Source organism: Drosophila guanche, unplaced genomic scaffold (genome assembly GCF_900245975.1).
Source record: "Drosophila guanche unplaced genomic scaffold, DGUA_6, whole genome shotgun sequence".
Classification (NCBI taxonomy): Eukaryota; Metazoa; Arthropoda; class Insecta; order Diptera; family Drosophilidae; genus Drosophila; species Drosophila guanche.
The window spans coordinates 450,038-468,132 of NW_022995749.1; the positions used below are offsets into that span (position 1 = coordinate 450,038).

Genomic DNA, 18,095 nt, shown 5'->3' on the forward strand with positions numbered 1-18,095 from the left:
CACTTTTATTTGCCTTATTACTAGTAATTTGCTAACTAAAGCATAAGCTAAATTATGATAATTATTATACGTATTGAAAGAGTTAAGAGTCGAAAGCAGCATTGAGACATAGGAGACTTTACCCCCGTGCAACCCTGATATCCAGCCCCAGTCAAAGACCTTCACGGCTGCAATTAGTTGTGCTTGAATTAGCCAGACGAAGCCAGCCCCCAAAAGACCACTCAGACCCAACAACCATTATCGTCTAGTTCGAAGAGAGACTGATTAAGTGATTCATAACCAATACTGCCCGTGGGGCTCGGAACGGTGCGGATCAGGGGCCCCGCTGCTCATCTTGCTGGCTGGAAATTAATTTCCGTTGCATTTAGGCCTTGGCCCTCGGACCAGGGAAATTTCCTTTTTTTATAAACATATATTTACACTTATATTATACATGCATGGAAGAACTAACTCTAAACAAAATATAATTAAATACAAATATATTTAAAGCGAAAGGCAGCAGAGATACTAAAAACTAAACAGCTAAACAAACTAAATGAGAACAGAAAAACTAATACATATAATTTATCAAGTAACATATACAACAAAAGGAAGTATACAAGAAACCCAAAAAAACCTAAATACATACTCTATATACCGATATACATCTATCTATACCGTACATATATCAGTCAACAAGAACATATTTGTGTGTAGTGACAAAGCAGAACAAACCCAAAACTGACATCAACAAAATATTACAGAAAATACAGAAAATTTATTACTAATAAATGTTAAATATACAAAAAAAAAAAAACACGACTAGTATTTAATAATTATTTACCAACTGTTGATGTTCCTTCAGCATTCATAGTCCTTGAGTAACAGGACACACCCACCTTAAAATCCTCCCAAGAGACATTATTATGGCCAGTGACCGTCCTAGCCAAGCCCTCACTTTAGTAATGCAACTGACCCCCACCGGCTCTGCTCATTTGCATTGTGGCCAAGAAGACATGAACAAAGACGAGACTTACGAGTGGTCGGCCCGGCCATGGGTAGCGCCACTGCAGCAGGGCCATCAAAATGTTTGCGTGTAGAGCGCGCTGGCTGACTGGCTGGTTGGCTTGCATGAATCACTCGACCGGCGACATCGTGTGCAAAGTGTAATGAATCATTTGTCTGGGCGGGGGGCAAAGTGGAGACACCCCGTACACCCAAACGCGGAGTATGTACGTGCTGGTAATTTGCAATTTGCTCTCGCACCAAGTTTTACAATTCTTCTCGAAATTGGCCCACAGCCTTTATAGGCAGACGACAAAAGACGTTTGCTTTGCATTTACTCGACACTCTTTTATTTAGCTTTTGGCTCGGTGGTGTGAATGGCAGCCCCTTACATCGGGCAAAATACAAAAAATATTTTATGGTGGTAGTGGGGGGCGCTAGACTTATTGACTAAATTCAATGCTCTATTTCGCATTGGCTTATATGAAGGAGGGGGATTTTGCCGTGTATATGTTTTAACCTAAGACTAAGTCTAAAATAAGTTTAGACCTCCTGCTTGATCTTCTTCCATGCTGGCTTTGCACCATTGTCCTGTGCTGGGCGCTTGTTGAAGGGCTTCTTGCCGAACTTGTTGAATTTTGATGACCCGTCAGCACGTGGAAATGCGGGGCGATTGCCGTTGCGATTTATGGTCGACGACTTCTTCTTAAGCAGCTTGTGCTTCAGCATCGAGTTGGGTTCCAGGAATATGGGCTGGTTTTTCAAGACGCGCTCATTGCACAGGAAGGACTTGCAGAAGCCATCATTGGTGGCGAACTTGACCAGGGCCTTGTGTGACAGCAGGGTGACGGTGTCGACCTTACCGCTCTCGCTGAACAATTCCTTGAGGTCGTTCTCAGTTACATCTGCACAAGCAAAGACAAGGAATTAGGATGCTGCGAATGTGCACAAAAATATCAAAGGAAACCCACCTGCTGTGAGATTTGTCACCAGCACGGTACGTGGCGAAGTATTGAATGTGTATTGCTCCAACTTGAGCTCCAGATCGCTGACAGTCTTGCCATTGAGCTGTTGCAACGCCTTTTGGGCCTGCTCGGCCTCCTTGAATGTGACAAAGGCCAGGACATAATTGGTGCACACAACATCAATGTCCACGATTTCACCGAACTTCTTGAAGATCTTCTCGATGACATCGGACTTGAACGACTCGTGCTTGGCACCATTCTGAACGATCAGAGTGCGTTCGGGCGACTTCTTCGAGTTGAGCTTGTAGGAGGGCTCGCGAACGCTGATGAAGCGAGAGTTCAACTCACTGCCGTGCAGCTTGAGAGCCTTGGCCATCGGTTCGGTGGTCTTAAAGCGCACGAAGGCCGTTGGGTTGCTGCGGTTGTTCGATAGGTTGACCGCCTCAACTTCACCGACCTTGGCGAAGTATGCCGACAACTGTTCTTTGGTGGTCTTGGGGCCAATGAGTCCCACGGCGATAGTGCGATTGTTCAGATCTTCCTTATTGAATGGCCGCGCAACAGCCAAAACATTGCCATAGAAAGTCAAGGCCTTCTCCTTGGCCTCCAAAGCGGCCTCAGCCGCTGCGGATGTCTCGAAGGCAATGAACACGGTGTTGCCTTCAGTCTTTCCCTTGATGCGATTCACAGCAGACAGCGGACCGAATTTGGTGAACAGAGCAACCAAATCAAGATGTTTGTATTCTGCAACAAAAATATAAAAATTAATTTAAATATTAGCTTAAACCAATACAAATATTTGAGCTTAAATGTTAAAGTTGATAAATAACGTACCATTGGGTATGTTTGACACATGAATAATCTGATCCTTGGGAGTTTCCACAGGAATCTTGCCCACGGTGATGCTTGGAATGCCGCCCTTTTTGGGTGACGCCGCAGCTGCTGCTGGAGCAGCTACCTTGCCTTTCTTCGCTATGGGCGCCTCAGCAGGGGCCTCGTCTTCGGAATCCGTCAGTTGTTTTCCCGAATTTGACACCTGTCCAGGTTCCTCATCATCATCATCCTCTTCCTCATCATCGTCACTCTCCTCCTCTTCATTGTCTTCCTCAGCTTCATCATAAATCAAATCTGAAACTTTTTCTTCCTACAAAGAAAAAAAAACACAAAACACGCGGTTTTTCTCATGGCTCTTCGAGATGCGGCGTGCTGTCTTTGGCACTTACCTCGGATTCGCTGTCATCCTCAAATTTGACGGCACTCTGCTCCTCCTCGGAATCGGACTCATCCTCGTTTTGCTGCACTTCTTGCTCTAGCTTCTTTTTTGACTGCCTTGTCTGCGTTTGGGTGGCCAAAACCTCCTCGTCGACCTGAGCAGCCTTTCCCTTTGGACCGCGCTTGTTGCCGGCTGGCTTCTTTACACCATTCTCGGACTTCTTTGCCGGAGCTGCAGCGCGTTTCTTTTGTGCCATTTTGCTAGTTAAAAGGTTTATTTTCAGTCAGGAGTATTAAAATGTATTACTTTCAGCAAATTTGCCGCCGAAAATGTGCACAACGCGTGGTTTTAAGTTTAATGTGAAAAAAACGCACGTGGTAATAGTCAGTCTGACCTGACAGCGGAATTATCGATAAAATATACCGGAGGGCCTCGAAAATATACCAACATATACTTTTTCATTTTTAAAATATTCCGTAAAATATACCATGAATCTAAAATCATTTTCCTCGAGTTTGATTTTCAATTTAATATTACTAGTTGGCTAGGACTCTCAGCTTTAAAAACGTAATTTTACTCAAACATCTTTCAATTCTCCGCAGGATTAGCTGGTTTTATGATAAATTTTTCCCGAATTGATTGGTTAAAATAGTTAAAACTAAGAAGGACAACCAAAAATATATTTTAGCCATATATAGTACATTTAATCATCTGATTTTAATAACTAAACTTTTCATATGTTTTGTATGTACTATATACCGATCTGGATACATTCTCGTTCTCTATAATCTGCAAATTTTTAAAGTAATTAATTGAGATTGTGCTTACTATTAGCAGCATGTTGCTGGTCCATACAAATTATGTTGCCAACAGTAAAATACGTAAGTGGTTATGGAATTCAACGTAAGTGGGGAAATGGAATAAAGACTTATTGCTGTGATGAAAATTCCCATGTTGCAAGACAGCAACATCCCTTCAAAAGAGAGAGAACATTCCCTACGGCAAAGAGAGAAAATCCTTGGGGGATATTTTAAAAACATACGTATGGGAGTTTGGATACCCTATATTATTGAATATACCTTAAAAATTATTTTTTTTTGTTATTTAATCGCTGCAGCGAAATAGATTGGTATGTTTTAGACACAAAATTGTACTGCAAATTTTGAACTCAAAAAAGAGTCGTTTGCGGAACGAACAACAGAACAAAATATACCGTACATATACCGTCGAATCAAATTTCGACGTCAAAATATACCGAAAGGTATCAAATATACCGTAATATACCGTATGACCTTATGACATTATTACTACACATTATCTACATACCAATACCATACTTAGCTGAATAGCCAAATATTTAACATAATATTTGAGGGATTCAATGACTATTTAAGATTAAAGAAAATGGGGAAAATAACCTCTACGCCAGGTAAGTATTGGAGCAAAGCTGTAACAAGTTACATATAACGACGTGGCGATTTCCCCCTTGTAAAGGCGGGTGGCCAAATAATTCCCCTCTACCTAAGGGTAGAGCGGTAACTTAAAACCTCAAAAAAAAAAAAAATAAGATTAAAGACATATGAAAATGAAGAGAAACACCTTAGTGCATTTGTCTGCCATTATGGTTATTTGCCTATATAAATGTAAGCATATTATTGTATTCACTTTGATTTGAGTGTGATTGTTATATCAAAGCAATTCTTTCTCAGCCCTAAGATATATATCAATATATAGATCCAAAAAAATGTATCGGCAATTTGTTGCTTAAGATATTCAGCGGTTGCATTGCATTATGTGAAATCGGCATTAATGGTAAGAAGTTTTAGAGGTATCAAAATTTATGGGCATGCATTCCAGTTTCCGCCACCGAATTTCATTTTCAAATGTAAATTGATGTGGCAACGTCGCAGCACGTTCCATAATTGCCAACAATAGATGGCGCCTTAAATTATAATCGATCGATAGTAGCTTGCGATGATTTCATCTGTAATTTATTTAGAGATAAGCTTCAAGGACAGGTCACCGCCCCGGCTTTAATTTATTCGTTCAATTGTAAGGTAATTGAAATAAAAAGTGAGTTGCGTGAGCTTATCAGCGCAGAACTGCCAAATGCGAATGGTGATATTTAAGAAGTCTCGTGACCAGTAACCGATACGCACATATCGCACATCCCTATTAATTTCGTACACTGCTTATCGATAAGCGATAAAGTATACACATAAAAAATTAAATTGCAGCACCAGAACCAACGCACATATTTATTGTTCCAAGTGCGAGGAGTGCTAAAAACAAAGAGCGAAGAGCGTGTGTGCGACTAAACATTTTGGGGCAGATACAGACAGAGCGACCGGAACCAGAGCCAGCCACGGGCCTCAACAACAAGGCACAGGGCAAGGAACTGAACAGCAGCAGCAGGCAGAACAACGTCGACGACTACAGCAATGAACACACTGAGCCCCAGCACCAACGGAGCAGCCAGCGGTGGCTCCCCAATGGTCATATCCACGACAGGCAACGGTAACGGGAACGGTGGTTCCAGCACAAACGTAGCAGCGGCCGGCACTGCGAACGATGGCGGCGGGGGCGGTGGCCTCGACGAGGCTGGCGGCGATGCCAGCTCACGGCGGCAGGCGACTCGTGTTTTCAAGAAGAGTTCGTCCAATGGCAAAATCACCGTGTATCTTGGCAAGCGGGACTTTGTAGACCATGTGTCGCACGTCGATCCCATTGATGGGGTGGTCTTCATTGATCCCGAGTATGTCAAGGATCGCAAGGTGTTTGGCCAGGTGCTGGCCGCATTTCGCTATGGTCGCGAGGACCTGGACGTCCTGGGGCTGACATTCCGCAAGGACCTGTATTTAGCGCATGAGCAAATCTACCCGTCCATGCAGCTGGAACGCCCGATGACCCGTCTTCAGGAGCGACTGATTAAAAAGCTGGGCCCCAATGCACATCCGTTCTACTTCGAAGTGCCACCCTACTGCCCCGCCTCGGTGTCCTTGCAGCCGGCCCCCGGAGATGTGGGCAAGTCTTGCGGTGTGGATTACGAGCTGAAAGCATTTGTGGGTGAGTCTTTGGCATATGGCTGACTGGCAGGCAGGCGAGGGCTTGTTGCGTTCATTATTAATGTACTGTGTGTGTGTGTGCGTGTATGTTTGATTTGTTGTGTGTGTGCGTGTGGTGCTCCGGTCAGGCAAAGTCAAAATCATTGATGAGCAGCGATTGCAACAGCGGCAGAAGCAGGCAGCAAGGCATTGTCAATACATGCATAGATATGTACATTCCACATTCCACAATGTGTTTGTATGTGTATATGTGGAGTAGTATACATGTATAATGTGGCGCATGTGTCACGCGGACACGCGGGGTTAATTAATCCAGCTACGTCTACATGGAGCGGCAGCGGGGACTGCGCAAAAATGTCATTGGAGGTTTGATGACGCAGCGTCCCACCTAATTGGAATTCGACGCTTCTAATTGGAATCCGACTCTACACAGTTAGGACCGTGTGGGGTTGTATCACAGTTGAGATATTGTTGTTGGCTTTAATTAGGCGCCGCTACTGCCACTGCCGCTCCCGTTGACTTGCTGACGTTTTCCACAATGCTCCTCCCAAACACATCCACACACAGACACACACACACACAAATACTCAATTGATTCTTGGAAGAGTGGAACGGGCTGGCAGGGGGACGGTTGGTTTTGTTTTCTGCTTGCAAAAGCTTAAAACGTAGAGCGGTTCTCTCCCCTTTTCCTTATTTGTAATAATAATAAGTTAACAACAATATACGATTGCCGCTTGTTCAGCGAAAAAATTAGCTGCGATTTATGGAAGTTACGCGCGCATATTTGCGTTTCGCACGCGCACTGGGCAATCGCACCACAGCACACACACACACACACAAACACAAACACCTCTCCTCCACACACTCCTCGCGACCAAGTGCCATCCTGGATGGGTCGGGAAGGCAAGCCATCTCGCTTGCACTTGGCATACATTGCTATCTGTTTTTGCCTTTTGTCCGTTAATTTTGGGCTGCCTGCTGGCGCTCATTCTTATCTGGTTGCGACGGCTCTGCCAATTTGTGTGCGGCCATAAAGAGATTAATGAAAGAGCGGGGCGTCGGCGATCCCAATTGGCATTTGGGTGGGCCTTGGCATATGTATGCACAAATGTACGTATAGAATAGAATAGGCAACTGTTGCAATGCACTAAATGTGAGAATTTTGTAAAAATTATTCACAGAAGCGTTCGACAGTGCGTCACACCCACTGTGGATCTCTGTCAGCATTTAAGCCCAAGTGTGAGCATTTCCTGCTCTATAATGTAAACAAATATATTGCTGATCGGCATTAATAATTAAATTTAATGCTGGCTTCGTCCCTAAGCTTTGCACCCAAACCCTTAGATTTGCTGACAGCAGCACCCTATCCGCTAGGGTATCCAATGTTTCGGCATCTCAAACGCCAGGCAGCCGTTTCATTTTTCTTATTTACTTGGCGTTTGTTGATTTGTTTATTTAATGTGCTTTGCATCCATGTTTTTGGCATAAACAATTAACTCTGCCCCTCTTGACGCGGCACGATTTACGATCTTCAATTTGGAAAGCATTTCGTTCAATTGGGGGGAACAGAAAAAAGCAAACCGAGCAATCTTGGCATTGAGCTGTATGTATCTGGGCTCTAAAGCATCTCTTGGCGCTATGCCCTTGTATGTACATTCCCGGAATTTGTGGGGATCTTTGTACAACTGATTCATCTGGATACAATGCCCATTGGCCTGCCTACCATTCATCGCATCTATGACGCACATAACTTAGTTAAGTTATGTTGTTCAGTCCAACAAACACAAGCGCGCACACACGCATTAGGCATAGTAGATACAAGTGACACACCTCCAAGCCAAACATGCATACGTCACATGATATTATTCCAGTCAAGTGGATAGAGAGACCTTTACTAATTATGTGTATCCTACATTAGGTGAGCACGTCGAGGACAAGCCCCACAAACGGAACTCGGTGCGCCTAACCATACGGAAGGTCATGTATGCCCCGTCCAAGGCCGGGGAGCAGCCTTCGATTGAGGTGAGCAAGGAGTTCATGATGAAGCCGAATAAGATCCACCTGGAGGCCAGTCTGGACAAGGAGCTGTACCATCATGGCGAGAAGATATCGATCAATGTGCATGTGGCCAACAATTCCAATCGAACGGTCAAGAAGATTAAGGTCTGTGTGCGGCAATTCGCCGACATTTGCCTCTTCTCGACGGCCCAGTACAAGTCGGTTGTGGCCGAGATTGAGTCGGAGGATGGATGCCAGGTGGCGCCTGGCTTCACTCTGTCCAAGGTCTTTGAGCTCTGCCCCATGCTGGCCAACAACAAGGACAAATGGGGCCTGGCCCTGGACGGACAGTTAAAGCACGAGGACACAAATTTGGCGTCCAGCACTCTGATCACCAATCCCGCCCAGCGCGAGAGTCTCGGCATAATGGTCCACTACAAGGTGAAGGTTAAGCTGCTAATCAGCTCGCCGCTGCTGAATGGCGACCTGGTTGCCGAGCTGCCGTTCACGCTAATGCACCCCAAGCCCGAGGAGGAGGAGCCACCGCTGCTGGGCGAGAGATCGCCGCGGGCCAGCTTGGCGGCGCCCCTGCTCAGCTTGTGCGACATGGAAGTAGACGGCGCATCAGGGTCCGGTGGCGACCAGGGACAACAGGATGTGCCCACCACCACCAATCTGATCCAGCTGGACGACGAAGAGGCGCAGGATGATGACATCATATTCGAGGACTTTGCCCGCTTGCGTCTGAAGGGCGCCGAAACGGAGGCCTAGATCGCTGCTGGCTGGTGCCCCGTCCCCCTAGAACTTTCGATCCCACTGTAATCGAGCCTAGAGCTCGCTGCTGCAGTGCCGATCGATCTTTAGATATGTATGTATGCGCAGCTAGGACACGCGTGCACAACAGAACAAGAACAAGAACAAGAAACTTTGAATGTCCAACTTATTCAATTAGTCATATTTCGGCATTTTGTATCATATATGAGAAATTCGCGCAGCCGCAGCCTAATGTAAAGTTTTATACAGTAGCCAATAGCCACGGTAAATAGTTTTTTGGTGTAAGCTATTTGATATGTGTAGGCCATACGTTCTAGTATCTATAGAGTTAAGCTGAAAGTGTACGAATTTTAAAAATGTGAAATTGTTTAACAAATACACAACCTATACACGAACACACACACATAAACATGCCCCCCCACAACACTCACACAGATACGCCATGTAATTTACCACACACACACACACCCACGCCTGCAACAGTTGCAAGAATGCACAAAAATTATATTTATTTATCTACGAAGCACACAAAATCTGTTCATTTATGTTATGCCTATCCTTAGCGATTGAAGTGTGTGCACACAAACCCCCAAGTTTGACATTAAGCTGAGATTTATGGGGCTAGCACAACGGACGTTGTTTGACTTGTCGTTGTGGTGTGGCTTGCCCTATCGGTGAAGCCAATTCGGATTATGTTTTATACAGCAGAAGCAGAGTGAAAGGCACAAGCATTTTACCATCTTGTATGGAATGAATATGATTGTGGAAATACACGAAATATGTAATTCAAAATAACTCACATGATCCGCAGAGGCAATATCTGCACGCTTCCAAGAACCAATTTGAGTTGCTTTAATGATTTCTAAACAATTCCTGTGACTTTACTTCTGCTCCCAATTGGCCAAGTCCGGAATCGAAATTAAGGAAACGAAAACGAAACGCACATTACTTTAGAAACACACAAATTGGAATTGGTTCCACTATATCTATATATTTTTATGACAACCTTTTCAATGAAAAGTAAAAAAAAGTCTCTAAATTTGGTTCCTTTCATTTATGGGCGGCGCCTGCTACGAATGACTTATATGATATTTAAAAATACTTGAAAAAATTCAAGATATGCTTAGGAAAACTAAAATTGATAACAAAATATGAATATAATCTAAATTAAGGCTTTTTAATGCGAACATAAGCTCGAATTTGTTTTTAGAACCCTCCCCCCACCAGCGGAAACAACAGAAATGATATGTAAATATCATGTGAACATATTTTAAAGTGCATTTTTATAAGGCGTGTGCCAGTACGTTCACACCGAGCGTATGTGTTTGTTAGAATGTTTTTTAGAATGGGACGAAATGATTGATTGAAACTGGAACAAGCAAACAAATAAAGAAAAAACCGAATGAAGGTAATTAACATGAATTGTGCATTACAGAATGGTTAAAATGGATACAATATGTCAACAAGTAAATGAATAAATATATATAGAGCAATTTAAATGTATGTGTAGACGGAATACTAAATAATGTTTATACATATGTGAATATATATAGTAAATGTACATTAGAGCGAGTGTAAAGCATTTAAGCCATAGCCTCAGCATGTGCCCATGAATAATATCCCTCAGAATTGCTTAAGAAATTAGTCTCGGACAAATATAAATATATAAATCAAATTTTCAACATTATTTGTAAAGATTTTATAATACCTTTTTATATATTTCGTACATACACATATAAGTCGGAGGAGAACCTACGAAGAGGAATCCTTTTGTAGCCTGCACAAAAAGAAAGCAAAAACGATGAGAAAATTGAATTAATTTTATTTTTTAAAGTACATTTTTTATCTAGTACCAAAATGCATTCAATTTGATAAATGTTTAATGTGTAATAATTATTTATACAGATATAGGTGTATAAGATACAGATATATATATATATATATATGTAGTTATTTATGTATAATTACCGAGCATTATGTGCTGTTTGCCTAGCCCACGCACAGAGAAGGAACAACCCACGATAGTTGAAATGCTACAAGATATGAGATATGAAATGTATGTATTACAAGTACCTACCAGAACTAACATAGCATATAGTATACACCGATATAAATATATATATGTACATATATGTATATGTAGAACATGTGAAATCGAAATCGAACATTGATTGATAATCTTCTAACCACCCTAGCCCACGCGCAAAGCGAATCGAATGGAATACGATATCCATGACTACCTACCTACCTACAGAACCTACTCGTATGACTAATCGAACCCAGACAAAACGAAACCCTAAAACAGAACGATTGAATGTTGTTTGTTTAAATGTTATAAAGTACCGATAAACGAAAGCATAATTATTAAACGAATTGTGGGAGTAGCACGTTGAAGTTGTGCGTGTGTGTGTGGATGTGGGAGAGATGTGTGTGTTTTGGGTGAATGTCCCAGAAAGACAATGTCCGAAAAGCTTTAAACAAATACATAGATATTTATATATATATATAATCCTTGGAAGGTGCAAGAAGATCCATTTACCATATTTGAGTTTGTTTTATCCCATTTCCTGCTATGTCTCCATATCATCCAACAAATAATGAATGTTCTATGTACTTCACGCAAACAAACGAAACAAAAAAATGTGAATTCAAAAAACACAATCTATTAAATAATAAACTTGAAAGGCAAATAAAAATACGACTTTTTTGTGCATACTTGATTTAAATTATTATTATTGTTGCACCATTTAGAGAATAATTTATTAATGAATTATGAAATATTTTTGATTGAAGCATTGATGATTGAGGAGTACACACAAAAAGTGGGAAAATTATATGATTTATGTTTGCATGAACAAACAACAACATTTTAATAATGTAAACTCCTGAATAAATTATGCAATAAAAAGATAGAAATGCTATGGAACTCAGTGGAACAATTAGGAGTATGTCTGTAATCAGAATCAGAGCATGGCAAATCGGTGAGGGTAATTAAAATGCACAAATGGAAACTGTTATCATACATTTGTTAAAGGCTTTTCTTTATATTTAAACCAGAAGTGTACTTAAATTTTACATTAATGGGTTGCAGCTGCTCTCATTAAGCTGCTCTCATTAAGCTGCTGAAACACTGAACTGACCTAAAATCGGTGTGCAAAATGGACTGCCGCTGGGTGGAGTCTGATTGTGGGATCATCAGAACTTCTTGGGATTATAAGTTATACATTTTGCACAAACTGAATAATTGATAATGGCACAATGGACTTGGTAGCGCCGCTGCGGCTTAGAGCCTGTGGAACGGATGTAGAGACAGATGTCGGGCGCTGGCTCTGGCTGCTGGATGCTGGCTGATGGCCAACGAACCCGAGCAATGAGCGGAATACCGCAATGTGAAAAAGCCATTTACTGTTTGGCCTTCCCCTTGCCAAATTTCCACACATACAACCCACCCAACATTACGAGCGCACTTAAAACAGGCCAGGAGTCAGGAGCCAGAAGTCAGGTCACAGAGCAGAAGGCTAAAACATTTTTGGGTAGGGGCTGGGCCATGGCCACTCAGTGCGGTTGTGTCTTGGGTATGTGTCAGTCAACCTGTGACGACCGCCACCGAATCTGTCGCTGCGAGTCGAGCAGCAATTCTTCATTTCCGGTGCAGCTTAAGAGCCATGATTCCTTCCCGACTCCTTCCTTGCTGGTTACCCTCTCTCTCTTCCTCCATCTCCCTCTGTGTGTGTGTGAGGAAAGCCTTTCTTTTTGTGCGCTGCGGAAAAAGCGAGCAACGGCAGCGGAAGTTGCTTGCCTGACCCAGACCCAGACCCAGACCCCAGCTCCACCCAAACCCAAACTCGTTCCGGGTTTCAGTCTTCTACGTGTTCCTTACCTTGTCCTTCCCTGCCTTGCCCTGCCCTGTCCACCACTCGTGCTTTGTACTGTATGGTTTTCATTTCCGGTTTCCGCTGCTGTTCGAGTTACTTAAGCGGATTAGTTGGAGAAGGAGCTGCAAATGCTGAAGTAGACGACCGATTCCAGTCCTGTTCCTGTTTTGATTTACCAAATGTGTTGAATATTAATTGAGGTTTATGGCCACTGTACCCATTCCCATGCCTCTCCACTGGCCCCTCCACTAGCACATTGTTTGTGCAGGCCCAAACATGGCCAGCAGCAGTTCCATTACATTAATTATGCCAAAATGACTGATATAGAATATCAGTTGAACATAGATGCACCTCATTAAAACGTGAAATGCAGTGGAATTGCTTCTTTGCTTTCATTTATATTTATTAAATAAATGCACCTAAGCCTGGCACTGGGCACTCTCCCAGAGCTGGGCCTGCGACTGGAAGTAGTTGACCAATTCCTCCATGCTGACGTTGGCGAGCAACTCATTGATCTTCGGCACGAAATAGTTCTGGTACAGCAAGTCGGTGATCTTGGGCTGGATCTCCTCAAGACCAAGGGAAATGAAGATGCTGCCATAACGGTTCCAGAAGTTGTTGGTGGAGATGTTCCACAGCGAGTTCCAGTTGTTCAAAAGAACGTCGGCCAGATAGATGGATTGCTTGAAGTCGACGATGCGCAGACCCGAGGATTTGGTCAGACTGTTGGCAAAAGTGTAGCTGCCCACAAAGCGCAGATCCACCAAGGCCTCATTGATCACATCTTGCTGACGAATGGGCAAATGGAAGCCGCCAATGTTGATGAAACCTTCGACCTCGGTAGCTCCCAGAATCNAGGTACTATGTTAGTGTCCCTAAAGATCGCTGACTGTGGCCATATGGTCGTGACGTCCATAGGTCCGAATCTCGCAGACGTATTGCTGCCCTTGCTGCCTGTTCCTTCCCTGCAAGGTCTATGACCTGCAGGCATAGGACTGCATAGACTGTGACTCCGTAGAGCAGTGTTGGTTTGGCTACAGCTTGGTATATCCATTGGACTATACGAGGGTTCATGCCCCATCTTAGTCCGATGGCTTTTTTGCAGGTGTATAGGGCCATTGTGGCCTTCTTCACTCTTTCTTTCGTGTTTAGGTTCCAATTTAACTTCCTGTCTATTACCAACCCAAGGTACCTGGCACTGTCGCTAAAGGTTAACCTACATTTGTTTAGTGTTTGGGGGGTGGAGTGAATAGCACAAGTTCCGTTTTCGAGGCATTTACACCTAATCCGCACGATCTTGCCCATTCTGTCAATCGAGCATGTTTTGTGGTCATAAGATCACAGAGTGATTGGGGGAATTTCCCGTGAACATTAGGACAACGTCGTCTGCAGATGCCACCACTTTGCAGCATTTTCATGCGCAACTATATTAGCACGAACTTTACTTCATTAAAAGGTGAAACACATTTAGATTGCTGCTTTGCTATTATTATTATTTACAAATTGAAACAATGGGACGTTTCTAGGCCTGGCAGTGGGCACTCTCCCAGAGCTGGGTCTGCGACTGGAAGTAGTTGACCAATTCCTCCATGCTGACGTTGGCGAGCAACTCATTGATCTTCGGCACGAAATAGTTCTGGTACAGCAAGTCGGTGATCTTGGGCTGGATCTCCTCAAGACCAAGGGAAATGAAGATGCTGCCATAACGGTTCCAGAAGTTGTTGGTGGAGATGTTCCACAGCGAGTTCCAGTTGTTCAAAAGAACGTCGGCCAGATAGATGGATTGCTTGAAGTCGACGATGCGCAGACCCGAGGATTTGGTCAGACTGTTGGCAAAAGTGTAGCTGCCCACAAAGCGCAGATCCACCAAGGCCTCATTGATCACATCTTGCTGACGAATGGGCAAATGGAAGCCGCCAATGTTGATGAAACCTTCGACCTCGGTAGCTCCCAGAATCTGGATTTTGGGGAAGATCACATCGTAGGCAGCCTCGCCGGTCTTGCCGTAGTCTTTGGCACTCAGGATCTGGAAGTTGTTCAGGCCCTCGATACGCATGTTGGTCACATTTCCCTTCAGGCTGAAGTCTTCGGTGGAGATGTCGTAGGCGTAGAAGGGAGTGAAAATAGGAGCAAGCGCGGGGATACCCTCGGGGGCATAGCCACAGGGCATTATGCTCCTGAAGGCCTGCAGGTAGCGAGCCATTGCTGAGGTGAAGTTGGCACTTCCAGCCTGCTGGGGCACTGGAGTGGCGCTCACTAGAGCAATGCCCAAGAGGGCCACAAGGAAGAGTTGCGAAGCCATTTCGATTGCTGACTCTGTTGGTGGGTGAACGGTGAATGGTTAATGGCCAATGATCGCGTGGGGTGTCTTTTATAGCTAGAATTCTTATCTATTCTGTTGATGTTTCTATGTTTAATGGGAACTTGCAAGCCTTATGATGGATTGCATATTAATGGAAAAGCTTATTGTGTGGCCTTATCACCACTAAGGCCTATTAGTTTTCTGCAGCCCTCACACATGACTCACGGGCTCGTGTAGCTCTTTGGGGGTTTCTCTGATAGCTGGCCACTTGGCACGCGTTTTCCCCAAAACGATCCATTGACTGCTAATTGTCTGACAAAGATCGAGAGCCGTGTATGTTTGGTTCACATTTCGGAATGAGTTCTTGGAATATTCTTATTGATGAGGTCTTTAATCTCCTACCATAGGCAATCGACTAGCACCTTAAATAAAAAATTGAAATTCAGTTGAATTCTCCCACAACTCTGGGGAAACTTCCTTTAGTGGCGTGATGGAATTGATACATATATTTTTAATACCCCGCTAAGAAAATATTATGGGTAGGTAAATATTAGTTATATTAGCGATAAAACCGATAAAATAATGCTAAAATTATAAAAGCGAAAAGGAGATAAACGGAGTGCCAAAATTAACATGAGAAATTGTAATCTGTAACATAGCTGGCGTTAGTGGAGATGTTTTTCACATCTTTCATGGTAAGTGCGAGATTTAAGATTCATCCACCAATTTATTTGTCATTTGTGTACCAGCCCATGGAGTAGTCAGGATGAGGACCCAAACTGACATAAATATGAATCAAACTGACTTTGGCCATTACCCTGACCACAGGGTAATGCATTATTGGCTCAAGTAGCCGCTAGGTCCAGACCACCGCTGAGTTGGGGACGGGGAAAAGGCGATAGCCTATCAAAATATAGATTAATTAAATAAAATTACTTTTGAACAAAGTTTTGTTCTTTATAATGCAAGTATGTATTATAGTTGCGTTAGTTGCATGGTTAGAAAAATTAGAGATATAGATTTGAAGATGAAGAGCAAAGTTCACAATCCCGACACACTTAGGCCGGTTTCGGCCCGTTATGATTCCGCTTTGATCTTTTCCTCTTCTCCTCCCGTTTGTCAGGGTGTCAACAGTGCTCCCATCCAGATGCTCTCACAAAGTTTGCTATCTTCCTGGGGCCTATAGTAGCCATTTCTGAAATGTCGTTAAGAAAAGGTGAGCCCAGATATCTTAGCCTCCTTCTACTGAGAGCCGGGCAGGAGCAGAACACATGTTCTACTGTCTGCTCCTCATCCTCGTCTCTACAGCTACAACAGAAGTCGTTATAGGCTTGCCTATCAGCCAATGCCCTTTAAGAGAGCGAATGACTACGCTGCACCTATGTCTGCTGAGTTTGCATAGTTCAGCGGTGCGTTTTTTCGAGATGTCTGGCCATTTGTCATCTGTTGGTTGTTTGCAGGGTATAGTCTCTTTTATTTTGAGCTTGCAAGTGGCCATTGGCATACGTATTTCCTCCTTATCTTGATTAAGGGTGAGTGTAGTGCCAGATCTGGCCAACTCGTCTGCAATGCAGTTGCACCATATTATGGTTGCACCGGGACCCATATTAGGCTAATAACATATTGTCTTGCCACCTCATGTAGAAATTTGCGACAATTTGCCACTGTGGTTGAATTCGACGAAATCGCGTTTAGTGATTTCAGTGCCGCCTGGCTGTCACTATAGATGTTGAGGTGAGTAGCCGCGACTGATATCTCTTTAAGGCATCTCAGCGCTTCATTTAAAGCAAGACTTCCGCTTGGAAGACACTGCAGTGGTCTGGAAGGCGGAATGAATGCCTCATATTTAGTTGCCCGGAGTAGATTCCTCCGCCAACTTTGTTGTCTAGCTTGGATCAATCTGTAAAGATGTTAATGGCCCCCTTTGGGCCAGGTGTCCCCTTGAGCCATTCCTCTCTGGGGGGGATTATAGCCTCGAAGGGGGTGCCTGTGTACTCTCTGGGAACGCAATACTCAGTTTTATGAGGTACTATGTTAGTGTCCCTAAAGATCGCTGACTGTGGCCATATGGTCGTGACGTCCATAGGTCCGAATCTCGCAGACGTATTGCTGCCCTTGCTGCCTGTTCCTTCCCTGCAAGGTCTATGACCTGCAGGCATAGGACTGCATAGACTGTGACTCCGTAGAGCAGTGTTGGTTTGGCTACAGCTTGGTATATCCATTGGACTATACGAGGGTTCATGCCCCATCTTAGTCCGATGGCTTTTTTGCAGGTGTATAGGGCCATTGTGGCCTTCTTCACTCTTTCTTTCGTGTTTAGGTTCCAATTTAACTTCCTGTCTATTACCAACCCAAGGTACCTGGCACTGTCGCTAAAGGTTAACCTACATTTGTTTAGTGTTTGGGGGGTGGAGTGAATAGCACAAGTTCCGTTTTCGAGGCTATTCTGTCAATCGAGCAAGTTTTGTGGTCATAAGATCACATAGTGATTGGGGGAATTTCCCGTGAACATTAGGACAACGTCGTCTGCAGATGCCACCACTTTGCAGCATTTTCATGCGCAACTATATTAGCACGAACTTTACTTCATTAAAAGGTGAAACACATTTAGATTGCTGCTTTGCTATTATTATTATTTAAAAATTGAAACAATGGGACGTTTCTAGGCCTGGCAGTGGGCACTCTCCCAGAGCTGGGCCTGCGACTGGAAGTAGTTGACCAATTCCTCCATGCTGACGTTGGCGAGCAACTCATTGATCTTCGGCACGAAATAGTTCTGGTACAGCAAGTCGGTGATCTTGGGCTGGATCTCCTCAAGACCAAGGGAAATGAAGATGCTGCCATAACGGTTCCAGAAGTTGTTGGTGGAGATGTTCCACAGCGAGTTCCAGTTGTTCAAAAGAACGTCGGCCAGATAGA

At 43.7% G+C, this 18,095-nt stretch overlaps 3 protein-coding genes across 5 annotated transcripts; 1 reads left to right on the forward strand and 2 right to left on the reverse strand.

The window, feature by feature from the left end:
- Positions 1–1,311: 1,311 nt before the first annotated feature.
- Positions 1,312–3,545, reverse strand: LOC117585660 (DNA-binding protein modulo). The gene is made up of 4 exons (XM_034275252.1): positions 3,173–3,545; positions 2,784–3,093; positions 1,956–2,693; positions 1,312–1,889 (listed from the first exon to the last, which is right to left on the reverse strand). Exons 1-4 carry the CDS (start codon positions 3,416–3,418, stop codon positions 1,528–1,530), a joined length of 1,656 nt encoding a protein of 551 aa, XP_034131143.1. The 5' UTR covers positions 3,419–3,545; the 3' UTR covers positions 1,312–1,527.
- Positions 3,546–5,351: 1,806 nt separating this feature from the next.
- Positions 5,352–10,755, forward strand: LOC117585661 (beta-arrestin-1). The gene is made up of 2 exons (XM_034275253.1): positions 5,352–6,228; positions 8,146–10,755. Exons 1-2 carry the CDS (start codon positions 5,604–5,606, stop codon positions 8,994–8,996), a joined length of 1,476 nt encoding a protein of 491 aa, XP_034131144.1. The 5' UTR covers positions 5,352–5,603; the 3' UTR covers positions 8,997–10,755.
- A 2,494-nt stretch (positions 10,756–13,249) lies between these two features.
- On the reverse strand, positions 13,250–15,230 carry LOC117585479. 3 transcript variants are annotated; one of them, XM_034274973.1, is made up of 2 exons: positions 14,814–15,230; positions 13,250–13,710 (listed from the first exon to the last, which is right to left on the reverse strand). In XM_034274973.1, the coding sequence occupies exons 1-2, from the start codon at positions 15,174–15,176 to the stop codon at positions 13,294–13,296; spliced, it is 780 nt and encodes a 259-aa protein (XP_034130864.1). In that variant the 5' UTR covers positions 15,177–15,230; the 3' UTR covers positions 13,250–13,293. The 3 variants fall into 3 exon arrangements, with proteins under 3 accessions (XP_034130864.1, XP_034130863.1, XP_034130862.1); XM_034274972.1 differs by having other exon boundaries at positions 13,250–13,729; positions 14,833–15,229; XM_034274971.1 differs by having other exon boundaries at positions 13,259–13,299; positions 14,403–15,230.
- Positions 15,231–18,095: the final 2,865 nt, after the last annotated feature.